The sequence below is a fragment of the Calidris pugnax genome, unplaced genomic scaffold (genome assembly GCF_001431845.1).
Source record: "Calidris pugnax isolate Ruff unplaced genomic scaffold, ASM143184v1 scaffold398, whole genome shotgun sequence".
Classification (NCBI taxonomy): domain Eukaryota; kingdom Metazoa; phylum Chordata; class Aves; order Charadriiformes; family Scolopacidae; genus Calidris; species Calidris pugnax.
The window spans coordinates 1,771,806-1,791,805 of NW_015091280.1; the positions used below are offsets into that span (position 1 = coordinate 1,771,806).

At 44.8% G+C, this 20,000-nt stretch overlaps 1 protein-coding gene across 1 annotated transcript in view; it reads left to right on the forward strand.

The window, feature by feature from the left end:
* PAX3 (paired box 3) overlaps positions 1 to 20,000 on the forward strand; it is an 84,976-nt gene that overhangs the window by 3,183 nt on the left and 61,793 nt on the right. Inside the window, exon 3 of the mRNA XM_014960632.1 lies at positions 525 to 659. Coding sequence (XP_014816118.1) covers positions 525 to 659 — 135 coding nt within the window. The remainder of the gene's footprint in view (positions 1 to 524; positions 660 to 20,000) is intronic.

Below are 20,000 nucleotides of genomic sequence, written 5' to 3' on the forward strand. Positions count from 1 at the left end.
GTGCGGTGGCGGCGGGGCAGCCCCGCGCTGAAACGCAGCCAGTCGGAGGTGGCGGTGCAGAACGGGGGCACCGCCTGCCTCCCCCTCAAGGGGCAGGCGGGGGGCGCGGCCCGGACCCCCCCCCCCCCCCCCGCCCCCCCCCCCCCCCCCGCCGTTCCGCTGCCGCAGGACGGCTCGGGGCTCGCCGGGAGCTGAGGCTGGGGAGCGGCTCCCGGTGCGGGGTTGCGGGGAGGGGGTACACGGAGCCGGGGTGGTGTTTGTGCGGGTTTGTTCTCACCGCCCACCCCCGGGCTCGGGAAAAAGAAGAATTTACGGGCCCCCTGTGCCAGCGCTGGAGCGCGGAGCCGGGACAGGGCCCCCGGAAAATCCCCGTGGGGAGGGGAGCCGGCCGCTGCCCTCCCGAAATCCCCAACTGGCAGCGGTTGGGGGGGGGAGGATGCGGGGTTTGGGTCCCCGGCACGGCACGGCCGCCGCGGGGGGCTGCCGGGGACCAGCCCGGTCACAGCTCCGCGCTCCCCCCAAAGTGAGCTCCATCAGCCGCATCCTGCGGAGCAAGTTCGGGAAAGGCGAGGAAGAGGAGGCAGAGCTGGAAAGGAAGGAGGTGGAGGAAAGCGACAAGAAGGCCAAGCACAGCATCGACGGCATCCTCAGCGAAAGAGGTAAAGTCCCGATTTCCCTTTGCGCTCTGTGGAGCCCTGGGGCGGGCCCGTGCCAACCCCGGGGTGCTGGTGGGTATTGCTCTCCTTCTTCCCTCCCCTTTCTCCTGGAGGTCGTCCTGGAGCCAGTGTAGTGAGGAGGTAGCCCCAGTGGGTCGGCTGCCACATCCCATCCCATCCCATCCCATCCCATCCCATCCCATCCCATCCCATCCCATCCCATCCTGTTCCCCCACCGTTAGGACCCTGCGATGTGTGGGAATGGTGCGGAGGTGGGGGTGAAGATGGGGCCTGCCACTGCTTTGGCTTTCAACAACAGGGATGGGGGCCAGGGAGAAGGGAGGTCTGGAGCTGGCCATGGAGCCCCTGGCATGGCTGTAAAGGTCTCCTTTGCCAGCCCAGGCTGACCCACAGCCGCACAGAAGGGGCAGTTGTAGCCAAAGGCTGCGGAGCCTCAGGCCTCCGTGGGCAGGGATGAAGGAGATGCGTGTTTCGGTTCTTCTCCTCTTAAAACCGATGGGGAAAGCTTGTGGTGGTGGCTGGCCAGGGGCTGCGAGGAGGTTGCAACCTGGAGAAGGCGGAGGCGAGGGGCTGCTCCGGGGAGTTGTGCCTGGCTCCCTGGCCCGTCCGGAGCGGAGGGGCAGGCAGGGCCCGGCCGGTGCGTGGAAGTGGCTGCCCAGCGCTCGCAGAGGCACTGGGGAAGGCGAGACAAAAGTACCAAATGAGCTGGTCAAACATTTGTACAACTTTTCCAGCTTTTACAAAGAAGGCCTTCTATACACAATCTACACTTGGAGATGAACTTGGAAAACAAAGAGGGGGGAGTCCATTGAAACTCACACTTTGGCTTTGCACAGACAAAGCTTCAGCTAGCAGCAGCTTGATGTGAACAAAAGAAGGCAACCTTTTTATAATTCAAGGAGAAAAGAAGAGAAAACAGCCCCACAAAAGGCCGAGAAAAGACATTATGGGCTTGCAATGAGGGATGAATTATTCAATGAGCCCCTAATAGCTGATGCTCCACTCAGTTTTATGGACTCTCTCCACCAGGAAAAAGTAACTGTTTTTACCTAGGAACTGTTTCTAGCATTTCTAGGCATTTAGAGATGCTGAGTGCCATTCAAGAAGGACAACTGAAACTTGTTCTTTAAAAGTAGAATATCTCCTTGTTGTGTAGGAACAAACCCTAGAACACTCCCAAAACTCAGTTTTCAACTCGGTTACTAAAGCTTTGAGGGAAGCCTCATCTTCTGTGTGTCTGTGTTTGTGCGGATGCATGTAATGCAAACATGCAGAAGATGCTAACAAAGTAATAGGTTAAGGCGAAAAGGCACAGTTTGATTGCCCCTGTATGATGGGTCACAGAGCCTCCCCCAGAACCTCTTGCAATAGAGAATTGTTCTGAGAGGGACGTTCACCAAGGGAAAAATAGCTAAACTCAGTGCCCTAGTTGTTTTAAAATATCTAGGTTTTCTGCCTTCCTGAATTTTTCAACAGAGATTAAAAACAGAAGATAGGAAGCCTTGATAATATCCTTGCTTTATGGAGCAAAATTAATTAATAGAGACAGCAAGAGAAAAAATATTATTATCACTATAACCCACCCCTCTACTTCTCTTTGAAATACTCCTCCAGTCCTTTGACTCTCAGCTCTTTAAAACGGGGCTCCTGATCTGCTGTAAATCAGTGCCTGGGTGTGTGGCTGCTGATCTCCAGCCTGGGGCAGCCCTGGGACTCTGGCAGGGAAAGCATGGGGGGCTGGTGGTCTCTCGCTACGAACGAGGGCTTCCTCCTGCCCCCCAGCACGGTCCTACAAGGGGGCTGCATTCTGCCCTCCGATGTCCCCTCTGCTTCACTTTCGGCAGACGTGAGTGTCCGATTTTGCTCCTTCTGACTTCAGTCAGGAGCAAACCCCCCCTGACTCAATGGGGCAGCCCCGTCCTGTCCGAGCGCAGGCGGGTGTTTGCTGGATGAAATGGCCGGGCAGTTCCCTGCAAAAGGCAGTTTGATAATCCCGTCTCTTCGGCGACAGCCCCTGGGAAGGTTTGGCAGTTGGAGGGAGAGCGTGCTCCTCCCCGCAGCGGCAGTGCCTGCTCCCCCCACCCTGGCTAGCAAGCTGTTGCTTAATCTTATTACCCGAGTGGCCGGGATGCTGCTCGGCGAGAGAGCTGCTGCTCCAGAGAGGGTCTGTTGCTCTACACGTACCTTACGTGTAGTAGAGTGTGATGCTGTAAGGACAACACAAGAAAAAAGCCACCATAAAGTGAGTCCACCGCTGCTTTCCGTACCCGGCCGGCAAAACAGGCTCTGCTTCACCTCCCAGTGCCAGCAGAGGAGCTTCCATTTCACCCCGTCCATAAAAACCATGAGATCAGATCCTGCTCTCTTGCTGAAGCAACTGGCAGTGCTCCGGAGGGTTTTGGTGCCTCAGGATGGTATTTGCCCGTGCCCACCAGCCCGGCCGCGAGGCCTGCTGTGGGACAGGGTGCCCGCTGGCAGGGCCTCTCGTCTCCGGTGCCCTCCACGGCGCTCGGCTTGTTCAGAGTGTCCCAAGGTTGAAACAGCCAAACCCAGGCGTGGCAGCTCACTGCCGGGGGCTCTCTGTGGGAGTGCTCAGAGTGAAAAAAAAGCGCAGTACTTTGGAGCCTTTTATAGTTTGGATATTTTTTTTTTCATAGCTCTGGTCTCGGGGCCTCAAGGTACCCCAGCAGCAGGAGCGTGGGTGCAGGGAGACGCAAGGGAAGGCAGTCGGTTTGGTCAGAAAACAAGTCCTGGGGCTGAGCATGGAGCGGGGAATCACTTTCCTGCTCTGGAGCACATATTTAGTGCTGGACACTTGCTGACGTTGCCTGAAATCCCTTCCTCACCGTGGTCATTTGAGTGGCTCGGGGATAGGCATTTTTTCCGAGGGCAAGGATAAGAATTGTCGTAATTTTAATGGCAGCTAATTCAAGATTTGGTATTTGGGAGTGCTTACCGCAGAGTGGGATTAGAGAGAAGAGAAACACGTATTTTTGAAAAATGGGTGATAGAAACAGTATACCATGTGGCTTGGGATTTCTCCCATCACATATATAAGAGTAGGTAAACTTTTGTACGCCCCGCTGTGATTCTGTTTCAGCCTCTGTTCACGGACACTTAAATCTGATTCTCTCAATGACGTTCACAGATGCCACATGTGCCGCCCGCTTTGCTGTATTTTGGCATTTCTCTCAGTGTCACCCTCTACCCATTTTGGCTACATCTTTAAAGAAAACCTTGATTGTCACAGCGCGTAGCAGGAAGCTTATAATTCTATAATAGCATATCTGTACTTCTGCATGCATGATATATTTTTCTTAAAGGCATAAGCCATAAATAAAGAACATGAAAGGGAAACTTTTGTGCCTTTATATGGCACATCAGGGCATATTTTTAGCATAAGGGCTACAGAAGAGGGAGCTGCTTGTACCTTGAGCGGGCGCCGTGCGCGGGTTTGCTGACTAATCTGATAAACCCCCCGCTCCATGAGGATAGCTCTTGTTTTCTGGCACAAACCGGTGGCTTTCGGGGCTCAAACGCTGGGGCGTAGAGCTGGGCCCGGGGCCGCTGCGAGCGGGCGGCGCTGGCCGGGGCTGGGGCTGAGGCTGGGACCCCCCCCTCTCTCTGCCCTCAAAGGGGGCCTCTGTTCCCGGCCGGCGGAATTGGCCCCCGGGCCCTGTCCTGGCGGATCCTCCCCCAGTCATGCGCACCCGTCCAAAAAAGGGCCCTACTCATCCCCAGCCTCTACCCTTGGCTGTACTGAGAGCAATTCAGGCTACAGCAGACTAAATTGCCTCCTTTATTTCCTTCTTACTTTCATCTTGGACCAAACCCTTCCCCCCTCTCCCTCCCCTTCCTCTTTTCTTTTTCTTTTTTTTTTTTTTCTTCTGTGTGCCTGAGGCTCACATTAATACAATTTCGGCACCACCCCTATTTTTGTGTGTGTATGTGGGGAGTTTGAAGGGGGGGGGGGGAAGGACCTTAGCACAAAAGCCCTGCTCAGCAGCTAGAAAGTTCAAGCTGCTGCTGCTTCTCTAGCTGTGTGATGCTTTTCCTGTTTGCGAGTTTTGGGAAACATTTTTGCTTTGTACTGTAATGGAATTAGAGGACAGATGCTGACTGTAAATGGGACATGCGACTACCAGCCCCTAGCTTAAATATTTAGATGCAATGTTACAATTACTGACTTGATGCACAGGCTTTGAAGTGGTGGCACATGATCTAAAGGGTAGCTGGGGCTAGATGGGCTTGCAGATGTTTTGATTAGCGTTGGTCAGTATCATGCAGCCAGTTATTTTTAGGTCGGTAAACTAATAAAGGCGGTTTATTAAGGGACAGGATTAACATGCAGGCACCAGATATCAGTTTGAGTCATCCCATTCATTTCTGCATCGTAGACTGTCGGGTTAGCAGCCAGGGAGTGGGATGAGACCAGTGCTGAGTTGGATTTTTGGTTGTGATTTTCTGATGCAGGGCTTGTCATGATTTTGCTCCAACGTCCTGTCCCAGGGCGGGAGGACTTACTGGTGTGAAATGCTGTTGTGTCTTACAGCTGAGAAGCTCGGTGTGTTCCCTTGCTCAGTGTTCCTGGTAAAGATTCACTTACTGAATGAAATGTGATGACTGTGGCTGCAGGCAGTTATCATCCCGAGTCTGGAATTTCATACAGTACTTTACGTATTTGGTCACCAGCAGGTTTATGAAATCGGCTCGTGTAACTTGAACAGAATTTCATTTCTGAGGCTCTCAGAGCTGACAAGAAAATGGTGCTTAATTAAGAAAAAGTCCCTAGACACTCCAGGATTTGGCTCAAGGCAGGTAGCACTAACAGTATTTTGTCTGCCTTTTTCCCTTTCTTTCCCCGTATCTCAATAGTGTGTGTGAGTCCAGACCTGGATAGAAAAGCCAGGTGCTGCACAAATGCAAATCCAAAGAGGTGATGAAGTCTTTACCTGGACCGTAGCTCTGAGCTTTGTCTCTCCTGCCTGACCTGTTGCCACTGTGGGGCTCTGGGCCAGGCTCCTGCTTCCAAATCGTTATTCTGAGCTAGAAATAATAACTGATGACCCCAGTGATCAATAAGTCACCAACAAGTGAGAGCGCGGTGTGCCAGCATGCTGAGCGTGTTCAGAAAGGCGCTCTATGGTTGTGTTTTGAGTGGTTTCAGAGCAGAGTTTGCTGCTCCAGAGATGCCAGGAGCAGCCCCTGCCCTCCTGTCTGGAGGGCAAGCTGGGGGGCTCTGAGGAGAGTGCTAATTGGCAGACTAACTGCACACTAATCACCTTCCCTAAGCACTAGTAATACTTCCAGTCGTGGGAAGAAAGGGCATTACTCAGTCTAGCAGTGTCTCCCTGGAGTAATATATAGATACATCATACCCCTTTCTTGCAAACCCATTAATGAAATCGTGATTTCATGTTTTGCCATCTTATGAAAGCTTTCTTCAACTTAAAAAGAGTCCGTGCCTATTCACGTTAACAGAACGGCTGTGGGCATCCTTTCCAGTTTTTCTAATTGCATATACTTAGAACAAAGGCAAATGCTATTTTAGCAAATATCAGGATCGTTTCACACTCAGCAGCTGATTAACTGGAATTTGTAGCCAAGTTTGCATCTTACTTTGTTGCTCTTAAAATCTTAATAATCTTTTAGACTTACAGTGTCATTCTGGACAGGCTGAGGCAAAGAAACACGATCAGTCGATTTCAGTGTGCCTAGGACTTGCTCCGAAAATGTGATTTTTATCTTTGGCTTTCTGGATTCTCCTATGACTGAAAAACCCTTGACGTCAGCAGGAATTTACCATGGTAGGGATCAGGCTCTTCTTGAACCCTGCTCTGCAATGTGCTGAGCAACTGCAGCTCTGGGGGAAATCCTCAGGTTTAGGTTTACTGGCTCGGGTATCAGACCTCCAGTTCTGCCAACGCTATCACACGCGGGTAAGGGCGCGGGGTCCCACTCAAAGGGCCTATTCATGTCTGCAAGGTTACTCACGTGGGTTGGGGCAGGCAGGAATGGGCCCCAAATTTGTTCTATTCTGTTAATGGAAAGTACCCACTACGCGAGAGTGTGGCTCTAATCCTGAGTGAAAGTCTCTGGCAAAACTCTCATGGAGGGCAAGGACCTCTTTATCTGTGTTTACACAAAGGTAGCGATGTTATCAGCAATCAGACAGAGATTTTAATTAGATAAAAAAAAATACTGGAAATTAATGCTGAAAGTAAAAGTTGATGCTGATGGAATCCTTAAAAGAGATTATTTTCCAGGTCTGATTTTGAATAGTAATTCTCTGTTGTATCCGTCAAGACTGCGCTTTTATCTACCACTCGCTCAGGGAAGGTTTAGTTTGGTATTAGGTTTACTTATTGATAAGGGTTGGAACAGGGTTTAGAAGAGGGAAGCCAATAAAGTTGATAGTGATAAATTATCACGAGTCCCCAGGGCTGTGTAATAAAACGGCATTGGGAAATGAAGCAGAACTACAAAGTGCTCTCTGGTTAATTTAAGAAGAAATTGAGTGAAACGCAAAGCAATAAATCAGAGCAAGCCAGTCAATGCGAATTTCTCCATGTAAATGTCACTTTAAATCCTATGTAACGAACACATGTGGCTAAAGAAAGAAAAAAATATATAAATAAAAATGCAGGGTATTTCCAAGTGTTCCCCAAACGCTGAGCTCTCTGGCTAATAAAAATGATGTACAGTAACATAATTCACCACAAGACCTTGTTTAGCGTAGCGTGAGCGCCACATTTTACTTTACTTGCCCTGGAGTACTCCTGCCCCATGCTGTTCAACTAATTCAGTTTAAATCACCCTGCCTAGAAAAAAAAAAAAGTGAAGTGTAATGAAATTAAAACTCACTGAGGACACATTAGAGTTAAAGTGTGTCATGGTCCAAGATTATTTAGTTAGTGGAGTTTGATGTAATTGCTGACAGGTCATTTATTCATCCTAGTAAATAAAGATTCACAAACTATTAAGAATGTGCATATATAACTAGTAAGACAGTAAAAGGCAATTAAGCAGTCAGTTTAATGTCTTATCTTGCTGGTTGCCCTACAGTTGTTTTACAACTAGGAATTAAAATTTGAAAAGGAAGTTTTCAGTGTCCCTGGCCAAATATTGATTAAGTAGTTGTTTGCTGATGCCATTGTGGCACATAAAAAGGCCAGCAGTTCTGCCCCTTGTTGTTCATCTTCCATTGTCGCTGATTCTTAACCTCGGAGATCAAAGGAGGATCATTTCAGTTTATCTGTCTTGGAAAATCCTTCTTTGCTCCTAAACCCGTATGGATTAATGGCCAAATTGTCTTTAATGAGATGTGAAATTTGAATGGAATCCTTATTTTGCATGGTCTGTTGGATTTATGCACTGTACGCTCTTACAGTTTTGTGAGGGATTTTTGTTTAGCATTATTGGATTTGGTTTTGTTTGAATTGTTTGATTTTTAGTATATAATGCACTGAAATTTTACTAGTACAACTGGCAAAATATGTGGTATTTCACTGAGTTTTAGTGAAACGAATTTTATTGCACGTAATCTTTTTGATGAATGCAGCCTAAAGAAAAAGTTTTAATTTTTTAGTACCAAATCACGTGGGAGATAGATGGTCCAGGGCTGCCACTAAAAGAGAGAGAGGCAGTTTGAGAAACCAGCCAGTTCTCCGAATTGGGAGGCTGGGTATAAAGGGGACACAAACGAGCTTGCAGCATTTCTTTGTGCATTTTCTTCAGTTTTGGTTGTATAGACCTCGCTTGCAGCGGTGAGTCCAGCTGTACTGCCCCTCCTCAGCAGAGCGGGGGAGGCGGATGGGGCAGGCTGTGCTGAAAAGCAGGCAGGAGTCCTTCAGAATAATCCCTTCCTTCTTGCCTTACGGAAAGCTGATGAATAAGCATCACTTATTTCAGAGATAGTAAAATAACATTCCACCACATCCTCAGCAGAAGAGGCTGCGCAATCTGGATGTGTTATGTCGGCTTGTAATTATGAGATGAAGTTTCATGGGAATTGTAGGGTATGTGAGCGTTAGATCCAGGTCCTGCCACTGGTGCATCTGGACACAGAAATTCAGCTTCACAACCAGCAGTGAGAAGCCTGGTAAAGCTGGGGAGCCTCTCCCGGTCTCACACTGATTTTTATGTGCATGATCCTCCTCTGCTGTAGTGACAAAGAGCAAAGGGCTAAACTCGATTTTTTTTTTAGTCCACATTTTCTCATTTCCTTTCTTAAATACACACAGTTTTCGTTTTGTCCGGTTATCTCTGGATAAAATATTAGTCTGTGCATACTTTACAAGTACTCAGCTACTTTAGGAGACATTTTGCCCCAGAGTAACAGCTAAAATTCTTTGAAAGCACTTTAGGTACAAATTTCCTTAAAGTCCATGAACGTGGCTTATTCATTTCCAAGGAGAGCTGCAGTGAGGACAGTGATATACATTCCACCTTTTAATTTTAATTTTTTTTTTTTTATGGATATTTGCCTGGATGTAAGCTTTCTGCCAAATGTGACCAATGTTTATATCACGCACAAGTCCATATAAGGACCTGTCTTAAGGATTTTTATATTTATGATATCCCTCATGTTGGATGTCTGATCCAGAACTGACTATGTAGTAATTTCTTTTATCAGATATAATGTCACATAGATCACTGCGGTTTGAATCGTACGAGGAATAAACTGTCTGCAGCTGACATTTCTGCAGGCAGACAGCTTATTCAGCCCCTGTCAAATCTTGTTCACCTTATTTAAATGAGTAGGACTGTTCATGCCAATATAATCAGGATCTGTTCCATATACCAGCCCAGAAAAACCATAACGAGTACAGTTCTTCTGGCTAAATTGCTCTCTTCTTTGTTAAAAATGTAACCAATGTATAATCCATACACCCCCTGTGAGGCAGTAGCACCAACACACTCAAGAGTAAACAAATTTGATTTAAAACTCCTTTTCATCTCTACATCTTTAACTGGCTTGGGGAAAGGTGGAGATGAATGCAGACAGGTTTTATAGAAACCAGGGGCAGCAGGGAACACTTCCACAGAAAGTCCTTTTTTACTGCAGGTGATGTGGCAGGACTTCCTTCTCGTTTTTAACTAAGGGCTGGGTGTTTGATCCGGTGTGAAGTGCTGAGGAGTTGGGGCATGAACTGGGGGAAACAGTGGCCGAATGAGCACTCTGACACCTACCCAGCCCCTCCAGTCAGTGGTGAGAAAACGCAGTGGTGAGAAGAAAAGCTGCTCAGAACTAGCTGGAAGTCAGCTTTGCACTGGTTTCATGAACAGCAAAATAAATTGTTTTCAGAAAGGAGGCATTTTAACAGAAAAAAGGGAAGTGGCAAATGTTTAGCTAAAGAAACGTGAAAATGAAAGGTGAAATATGCTATTGTCCTATTTTGACAATTAAATCCTGCGAAGCATGGATTTTGCCAAAAACACTCCAAGGAAAACATCAGGAAATTAATTTACTAAGCTAGAAATCAAGATTAACTCCATTGCAGCTGCTAGACTGACGCTGGTGTGTGAGCAACCACTGAATTAGATAATCAGTGTTCACACGCAAGAAGGGATAGTTTCAAATAACTACTATCCTGCAAATTAATCTCACCCACTTCTAATAGTTTTACCAAATCTAGAAAAGTTATCCAAGGACTATTTACACAAGGAGTAATGTTTCAAACCTTTACAGTGCAGTATTTTGGAGGGAAGTCAGTCTACAACTTTTTTCTGTACATTTTTCTTTACATTTTTAATGCATGTGGTGCAGAGGAAGGCATCATATGCTCTAACCTCTCTCGCTGCCTATGGTAGCTATTGTGTGTATGGTATATAGCTCAACCATGTACTTTGCCACCGTCTGTGGAACTGGAAATTAGTAGAAGAGAACATTTAGGAATCTGTTTAGAAGATCGTACAATAGATGTTGCAGTTAGGAAAAAGCCCTGTGGGTTCATCCCTGGTTTAGCACAGTTGATTGGACCTGCTGCCTTTTAAATCAACAGGATCAAGCGAAAAATGCTCAAATATTTGGCAGCTGTACAGAAAATCACACAAATGCCTGTTGCTTTAGTACCCACAATTTACTTTCCAACAAATACAGTGGAACTTTTTGAAAAGCCCGTAGAACGAGCTGCTTGTCCACCTCTTCTGGGCAGCAGCGAGACTGGCATACACTGAGCAACCTGGTCTAGGGGGACGGATCCCTGCCCATGGCAGGGGGGTTGGAACTCAATGATTTTTCACCCAAACCATTCTGTGATTCTGTGATAAACTGCACGTTGTGTGCACTGGGGTGGGTGATTCGGGCCGGACTGTGCTGAGCTGGTGCCCAGTGGGGACTCAAGCATCAAAAAGTATTGCAGACTCTCGGGATGCTCACTTCTCCTGGCTAAAATGCAAAATGGCTGCATATAGCAGACATTTTGTTTATCTTTTTATTGTATCCTGCTCCTTCTATGTTTAAAAAGTTTCTTGAAACCAAATTGTACATCGGAGCAATCCCCTGCCCTCATCAAGGGCTGTGCAGGTTGCTTAGGGTTGAATTTGGCCCAGATGCAAAAGTTTAATTATGTTTCAGATTTGAGGGAACTCATTCACCCTCTCAGACTTAGCAAGACTTTATAATACTAAACAGCTATTTTCGTGGATAAATAAAGAGATCTGACATGGCAAGTAAGTGTAGTTCAAATAAAATGCTACAAGCGGTGCAAATTAAAAAGAGATGTTTTAGGGAACTGCATTTAAAATTTTTCTAACACATGATTTAGCAAAAAAAAAAAAAAAAAAAAGGCAAATTAAACCGCTGGCCCTCTGCTGTGAGAGGCTCTGTAACCAATCTGCTCCCCCAGTCCTGGCAGGACGGGAGGCAGAGGGCTGCTCGATCCCTTGGATTTCTGGCTCCTGCCTGGTTGAAGGATATTGCAAGGGGATACCCTTCCAGATACTGCTTCCAAATGGCATTCCTGCCCTCAACCTCCCACCCTAATCAACACCGCAAACAAAGTTTTGGGAAAGAAATCAGGAGCTCTAATTTGAATGGTTATCAACCCCTACACAATGACAAGCATAAAGAGGATTTTTCTCCAAACTCTTAGAGGTAACTTGGACAAGGAAGAACTTCAAACAAGCCAGGATTCAAAGTTACTGTGCTTCTCCTGCATTGGCAGTTGAAAAGATGGAGTGATGATTGATGACATAAATATTTTTCTTAATCTGACATCAGGAACAGACTTGTCAGCCTTGGAAGAGTAAATCGGAGACAAAAAATTAGAATGAGTATTAAAAGAATCCTAAATACATCTAGTATCTGAATCCAGATGATGGCAGTTATAACTAAAAAATAATACACCCCAGAAAAGTCCTATAAGGGAAAAAAAAGATCCTTCAAGGTGATCAAAGAATGGAGTAGGGACTCTGCTGTTTCCAGTTTTGGGTGCCATCACTCACAAGTCACTCTGTTAAAGAAAGAGGCCACCTGGCACTTGTTTTTTGGCCACTGGCTAGCAGTGGGAGGGCTCCTAGAATGATGGGTTTCCCAGGACAGCAAAGGGGGAACTCCATTGGATGTGCTTTGTTTTCTTGCTCTGTAACTCTTCCTGGTTTAGCCCCAGGGGTTTTGAGGAGTGGCCTGCCCTCGGGGTGCCTCCGACCAGTTTTGCTGGGTGGGATCCTTTGGTTAAAAGACCCATTGTGCTTCTCCAAGCCTGAGCTCACCACAGCGAGGAGAGCCCCGCAGGGATGCAGGGAGTACCTCTAAGTGCAGGGGTGGCTCCCAGCCCAGTGGGGAGCTGGTGCTACCCTGTTTCCCGCCTGGGGAGCTCCTTGCTCTGCCTCTGCCCTTCTCTTCTGGCAAACCTGTAAGTGCTTTTCATATTATTATTTTTTTTTTTAATGTGAAGTTTAAAGCTTCCACAGGACTGTTGTGTTCTCTAGGTGGAGATGTTGTGGTTGCAGTTGTGCTTTGTAGGTGACTTTTTGCACTTGGTGACATTCAGCTCTGGGAGTAGATGCCTGAGGTCCCAGTGATTTGGGCTAAATGGCTTCCCCCCCCAGCTGGTGCTGGTTTGCTGCTGAAGTTCCCACAGCTGCGGGAGAGCCAAAGGCATCTTTCCATAGGCTTTAAGGATCTTCTGACGGGGCTGCGGTGAGTGTGGTTCTGCATCCTCGGGATGGGACAAGGGAGCTTTTTTTAATACCCTTTTTGAGTAGGAAAGAGTGATTTCGGTGACTAATGTGTTTAGAAGTAAGTGATACCCCTAAATACAAGCAAACAAGAAAAAAAAAAAAGTGGTCGTGGCAAAATTAGTGCTAGAAGAGTTGGGTTTGGTTTGGAAGAGAACTGGTTTGAGTTGGTATAATCTGCCCCATGTTTCTCAGAGTGACTTTCTGTGTTGTCTGTGCCTGAGGCCAGCTGAGGAGGGACTGCTCACTCCCCTTCCCCAGTTACTGGTCTCTACCTCTGCTTGGTCATGACCATCCAGAGCAGGAAGAAGCCATTTTTTCTTGCTTTCCATGCTCTCCTTAATTATTTTTTATTTTTCTTCTGTTGCTGTGCATCCTGGCAGTGTGTGGGATGGGGAGGGGGCTGGAGTATAGGATCTGGTTGTGTTAGCTGCTCCTGTTTGGCTAACTCTACTCCTTGGATCTTTGTGCAAGGCTTTTTTTTTTTGCTTAGAAATGGCATCAATGGTGTTTCCCCATGTCTGGGATCCAGAAATCAAAAGTGTTATGTAGGATCAGCTGCTCTGGCTCATCTGTTGAAACTGCAAATCCAGATAAAATGATGATTTAGAATGACCGTTTTGCAGCTAGCAAGGAGTGTAACCTGCTCTTGGAAGAGGAGTTGGGATTTTACAGCCTTTGGGGTTGCAGACCTGGGGAACACTAGGTTGTTTGTAGAGGAGCTAGTGAGGGCCCTCTGGTCCATGGCCCGTGGTGTGGAGCACTTCTTAACTAAGCAGAGTAAGGTGGCTCAGAGCAGCAGGTGAGTGTGTTCTGAAACAGATCAAGGCTCAGCATTTTTATTTCTAATGCTTTTATTACTATTGTTTACAGCAAAAGCAGATGAACAGCTAATATGGTGTGGGATTAAGTTCATGAATTCAGAGGTGTTGCCTCAATTTACATTGAGGCTCTGAGCCACAGCGTGTTTAGGGCAGTACAGCAATTAATGATACATACTTTTCGCTGTTTTTGCTGGGTTTCCCATGAATAGCCTGCAATTTTCTCAAATATGGGGTGTGGAAAATCTATTCAATAATATATGCAAATAATCTTTGGTTCTAAGCAAATATTCAATGCTTGAAATTTATGTGGTTGTGGCTGGGCACGCAGGTCTTGCACTGTTTTCTCTTCTAGAACTGGGTGTTGCTGTTGCATTTGCTGAGAACATACTGTAACTTCTGGAGAGCTGCTTAAAACATTTTGTTTATTGGATTTTTATTTTTTTTTTACTAACGTGCTTGTTAAAATAGAAATATGACCTGAGCAGAAAAAGGAGTCAAATCATGCTTTAAACATTCTTGCGTTGTATATTACTAGTATTTATAGTTTAAAACTAGCTTTCAAAATCTTTATGCAACAGAATGTGCTTTTCAGTGATGGGATTTTGTGTTACACAGACTGATTAGAGATGAACTGTTTTGATTTGTTTTTAAACTTTTAAAAAATTAAATCTGTATTTTCTTTTATAAACATTTTTCCTGACAGAGAGAAATGGTCTAGTGACTTGGACATAGAGCTATGAGCCAAAAAACTGAGGAGTCAGTTCCAGTTGATAGACTGGCTTGAACTTGTCAACAGGTCGTTAAAAAGAAAAGATTTTTAGATGTGCAACTGCAGTACAACTTGCAGCAAGGCAAGATTTGATTTCCAGAGTTGCTTATACAAATAGTTTTTACTGATTTCTAGAGCTTCAAGGAAAATGGCATTGTTACAGTCAGTTTTTAAACAGTAAAATTGTGGCATTTATTTTGTGGTGTGGTTTTTCTTTTTCTTTTTTTTTTTTTTAACGCCACTAATTCCTCTAATTAATAGTGTCAAGCATGTGAGATTCTCATAAACCTCAAAAAAGCCTATTCAATTTAATGGCAAGACTTGCATTGTCTTTAATGAAATTTGTTCAGATCCTCAACTAATGGATTTTTTTTTTTTCTCTCTCTTTTTTTTTGTTGTTGTTGTTTCCCTCTCCTTTCCTTGAGGGGGAAAAAGTTTTTTTTTTCTGGGGAAACAGGGGAATTCTGGCATTCCTGGGCATGAGAGGAGAATACTGATTAGAATCAGGCAGAGAGCAAGCAGGTGCTGAGCATGTTCATTGCTTAACCCCCTGCCCTGCTCCTGCATCCCTGCCCTGACCCAGCGCACAGACCCCGCAAATCGCAGCGAGTTGCCAGATGTTGGAGATGTTTTCAGGGACAGCGATTATTCACCAGGTCTGGTCAAAAAACAGGGAGTTCCTACAATGGTTATATTTCATGTTTAAAGCTGCACTGGATAAGCCAATGGAGACTGTGCTGGGGAAAAATGCTCTATTTCTGAGGACAAGAACTGGCTGTTCTGTTGCTAACTGCTGTGTGGCTGTGGTATCCGTTTGCAAAAACTAATACAAAAAACTAACAAGCAGAGTAGATTGCCCGAGGGGGGAAAGCTGTCCATTTTTTTTTTTTTTTCTTTTAATGAACAAAAAAGATTTTATGGCTTAGAAACAGTACACCCTAAAGAGAGGTGTGTTTAAAAGTTAGACTCGAAAGCTTTTGTCTGGAGAATAATACGCTTGGTGTAAAGAGCGGCACAATGGAAGTCTTTTCTTCCAGTTATGTATGGGCGAGCATCAGTCAGCCAAGGAAGAACTTCAAAGGCCAAAGTAAAAACTTGCCGGGCTCTTTCTTTCCTGACAGGTTTTTCTTGAGGTAAGACAGGGAGAGCCGTTTACGCTGGGAACTGGTGCTCTCCTCCTGCAGCAGAGGAGGCAATAGATCATGGGCAAGCCCAGGTTCCTAGCCTCAACTATCTATGTCTCCACTTGATAAGCCTTTGTAGAAGCTACTAAACCATCCCGCCTCATGGGTCTTTTATTGCTTATTCATAAAAAGGTCTCAGAAATTCCACTTCTGCCTTGATGGGAAGGCACCATGCCAGATTGAAGGGGAAGCTGTTTTCTAAACATGTTCCCGGAGAAGATGATCTGTTTCTCTGTCTCCAGAAAATACTCATTATTCATACACTGTAAACTGCCTTTAAGATGGGGAAAATAGCCCCAACGTGTTTTAATACAAGTAGTCCAAGTATATAACTGCTGTGCATTAAATCAGCCACTGAACTTCATGTCTGTCCTGTAAATAACATCCAGAGAAAGGTCTTCAATGTGACCTTATATCATCATTTCGGTTTGTGAATTTTGAAAGCTTTTTTCGCTTGGGAATTTATTTACATGATGTTAAATGCAGCAGTCATTTACCTGGGTTAAAAATATGATTTAGTGTCACCTACAAGGCTGTGTGCTGGAGGCATGGAAAAAAAATAGCCGCCAGTTTAGCGGACTGTGCGCGTCACATCAATCTTTGTTAAAGGCAGAGGGACAACAGGGAAAGCAGAGGATGTCTAACGGCAGCTCTCCTGTGTTCCCAAGACCACAAAGTGGGGTTGTCCATGCCACCAGCATAAAATTCAGTGGAACTACACCGACTCTCCTGCTGATGTGTGCAAGGCTATTTGCTTTCTGGGCAGTGGGGTAGGGGAAGAAAATCACCTTTCGGTACAAAAGAAATATTGCAGCATCTCAGCTCTAATACTCGAGAAATGCTTGTGCAGGCAAGAGAGCAACCCTTCTGCCAGCCCACGTTCACAGGGTGGTACATGAGCATCGGCTAGTGCGGCTTGTGCCACCAGAGAACTGGTTGTCAAGCAAAGCTGTGGGAGGAGAAGCCCAGGTCACTTTCCTCATGAAGCACGTAGTAATTTATCTGAGCATCAGAGAAGGCTCAAGTAGGCTGTTCTTTAAAGTTTGTTTGGTGCTAGCCTGTGTTTGGCCTTAGCACTGAGAGAGGAGACCGGTGGTTCTTGCTCTGTGTTCCCATCCTGATTGTCTAGCTGGGCCAGATTTAAGGTCTGAGTCCCTTTCTGTGACAGCCCTCACTCCGTCATTGGGTGGGGAAGAGGAACTAGTAATATGTAATTCCTAACGAGCTGGCGATAATCTGTTTCAGTAGCTCTGTCCCATGTTGTGTTTGAGTTGGTGGCTTCAAGAACGGAAAAAAAGACTTTGGGATCACGTGGAAGATCTTTTTGCATGTTGTGTCTTTTGGCTCGAGCCTGTTGTACACGCTCAGGCACCCTTGGCTTTGGTCAGGCTGTTTGAAGGGGACGGGGGTTTCTGTGAAGTTTAGGTTGACAATAAATTATTTGCCCGCAACAGTAGCATTTGCGGTGATACTTGCTAGGAGCACATTGCATGATGATCTAGACAGAGTGTATGGGCTGCTTTGAAGCCAGCAGTGGAAGGTTAATGAGAAAAGCTGGCTTAGTGATGGTTGGCTTAGACTTGCTATACAGCAGTTTGCGCAACTATTAAAGAAAACTTCAAAGGAAAATTTCTGTAAGTGGCAAAAAGATGGGTGACCACTGCATTGATGATTTCGGGTGAGTTCAGCTTCGTTGCTGAGAGAGGTTCAGTTAGCAACGCAAAGGGGTCTTTTTGTTCATTAGGGAGCACAGAACAGAGATGCCTGCAATTGTGCAGAACAGTCATCTGAACGGATGCTATTTTATAATAAATTTCAAATGCACCGTGCCACAACCTATTCTTGGGGTTTTTTGTTTGTTTGGTTTTTGGCATGATGCAATGCCATCTAACTCTCTGAAAATCAAGTCCGTGAACAATCAGTTACAATTAATTTTATCTTCCATTTTGGGAGAAGGATGAAAGAATAAATACAAATTTGACCTAAAAATGGGACAGCAGGTTTGGCTTTGGTAGAGCATTGTCAGTGGGATTTTAGTTTTCCAAAAATAAAGGAAAGTGGAGTATTTTGGATTCTGGTTTTGTTGTGGGCTGACAGCCTTAGACCATTAGTGAGAATTGGTTAATAGTCCTTGTTTTGCACCAGCTGTACAGAGCTTAAAACATATTTGGGAAATAAGAGAATTTGGTTCCCACTTTCATGGAACATTTTTAGACTCCTGCAATTTGAATATAACATTTTTGACCATGATCATGTCTCTGTATTCTCATCTCCTAAGTACTTATTTATTTTTATGAAATAATAAATAAAATGTCCACTGACTTCTCTAGTGGAAAAGTGATAGATAAATTCAGGGTATTGTTTTTACCCTATTCCTTCTCCTAATTTAAACCTCTGGCAATTAGCCAGAGATGAGATAGGGGAAAGTTGAGGACCAGGAGGAATTCTTATTGTGGTGGTGCTTTTCATCAGACATTAGTAACTTGCGGAGTAAGTGCCACAGGCACTTACAGAATGAGTCTTTACAGGCATCAAAATAGAATAAAAGCCTGAAAATTTGTCTGACAAGTTTCTGTTACACAAATATTCAGGATGTATTTGGGCATTTATTTGTGTCTGTTCTTGATCATACAGGGAAGAAACCTGTGTAAAGAGCTCAGCATCAGGTTCAGTACACTTGGATTTAGTCACCATCATCTCCTTTTTCTTGTGTGTTTCTGTGGTTACTGCGTATCACTGATTTGAATTTTAGTAAGAGAAACATTTTTAATCTCCTTTTATATGTTTTGATAGGTTACAAAGAGGAAACCAGAATAATTTGAGATATTGACTTAATCTAATTAATCTTGTGAAACAAGAATAATGGACTGAGGCCATTACAAATTTGTACTTCCATGTAAATGTTCCAATAAACTGGCAGGAATTAGTGCCATAATACAGAGTATGTTTTAAAACCAGATTCTGGTGCTGGCATCAAATTTGATGCCTGCTGGCATCAAATCAGAGTGGTTCCTTTGTGGAAGCCCCTTGATTTCCAGCAGTGTAACAGAGAGCAGAATCTGGCTAATCTGGCTGTATGGATAATTCTGTACAGTTTGAACAACCGATGACTTTTTCCTCAGCAAAGGCACGTAGTGTGTACTGCCAGCTGTAGCATTATCTGTGTTATAAGGTTTAGTTGTTTTTCTCATTTTCCTTTGGGGATATTAGTTGATGTTTATAGAGGATCTTTATTCTATATATAAAACAAGTTATGGAATGAGTAATGGCATGTTTTTAGGTAAATCTGAAAAATTTCTGGTCACTTCTAATACCACTTCTGTCATAAGGTGGTAACACACACTTTAGTCTGATGTATGTGTTTATCTGATATTAGTCCCCTGAATGTATTGTTAAAAAAATATCTTTACAATCTTAAGGAACGATGCTCTGTAGCTTCTGCTTGTTGGGTGTGTGCATACAGATGTGCCCAGCAGATGTGTGTAAGCTGTGGAGGTGTTGGGGCAGAGCTGAGTCTGACCAGGCACGGTGCTTCTGCAGCCCGTGGAAAATGATGTACTCACTACAATAAGTGCATTTGTAACTCTTTAAGCAAAGCTGTACCTGCTTTTATTTGTAAAATGAAGAGTTTGTGCATATTTTAGGAAGTTTATTTTTCTGCTTAGAGGGCTTGCTTCAGCACCCATTAAAGTCTCCAAATTAAAACCAAAAAACCAACAAACAACCCATCCCAAATCCCAGGTTTCAAAAAAACTCCGATCCTATGAATATGCTCTGTTGATGGATAATTTAGTAAACCAGGGTATATCCTCTAAGACAGTTTTCTGGCAGGACTCCACGTGAGCACTGTTAAGGTCCTTTGAAATACTTTGTGCTATTGTCTTTCTAAATACTATTTTGAGATTGTGCTGATCAGGAGATCTTGGAACTGTTTTCTGCTGGGAAGATACAAGGCCTTTGAGCATGAAACTCCATCAAGTTGTGGCAATAACGGCAGCATTTTGTTCTGCAGAAAACAAAAGGCAGGAAGAATTCAGGCTTTATTCATTTCAACATTTTACAGAATGAAATGTTTTTATTTGTTTATTTTTAAGTGTTGCTTCTAATTTTTAAACTCCTACCCTTAGAAAATGAAGATTAAAAGACTGATAATTTTTTTGTTGTCGTTACTTTTGAGACAAAGCGAATGCACTCAGAATTTTTCCCCTACAGTTTTCTGCTATTGGGGCATATTCAGATTTCTGTCTTAACCAGAAGGAAAACAAATGCCGAGATATCCAGCTTCTCTGGGGACTAGAATTTCTCACTCCAAAAAGTGTCCTTTAGAGGACTGACTGTGAAGGAAATGTCAGAAACAATATTT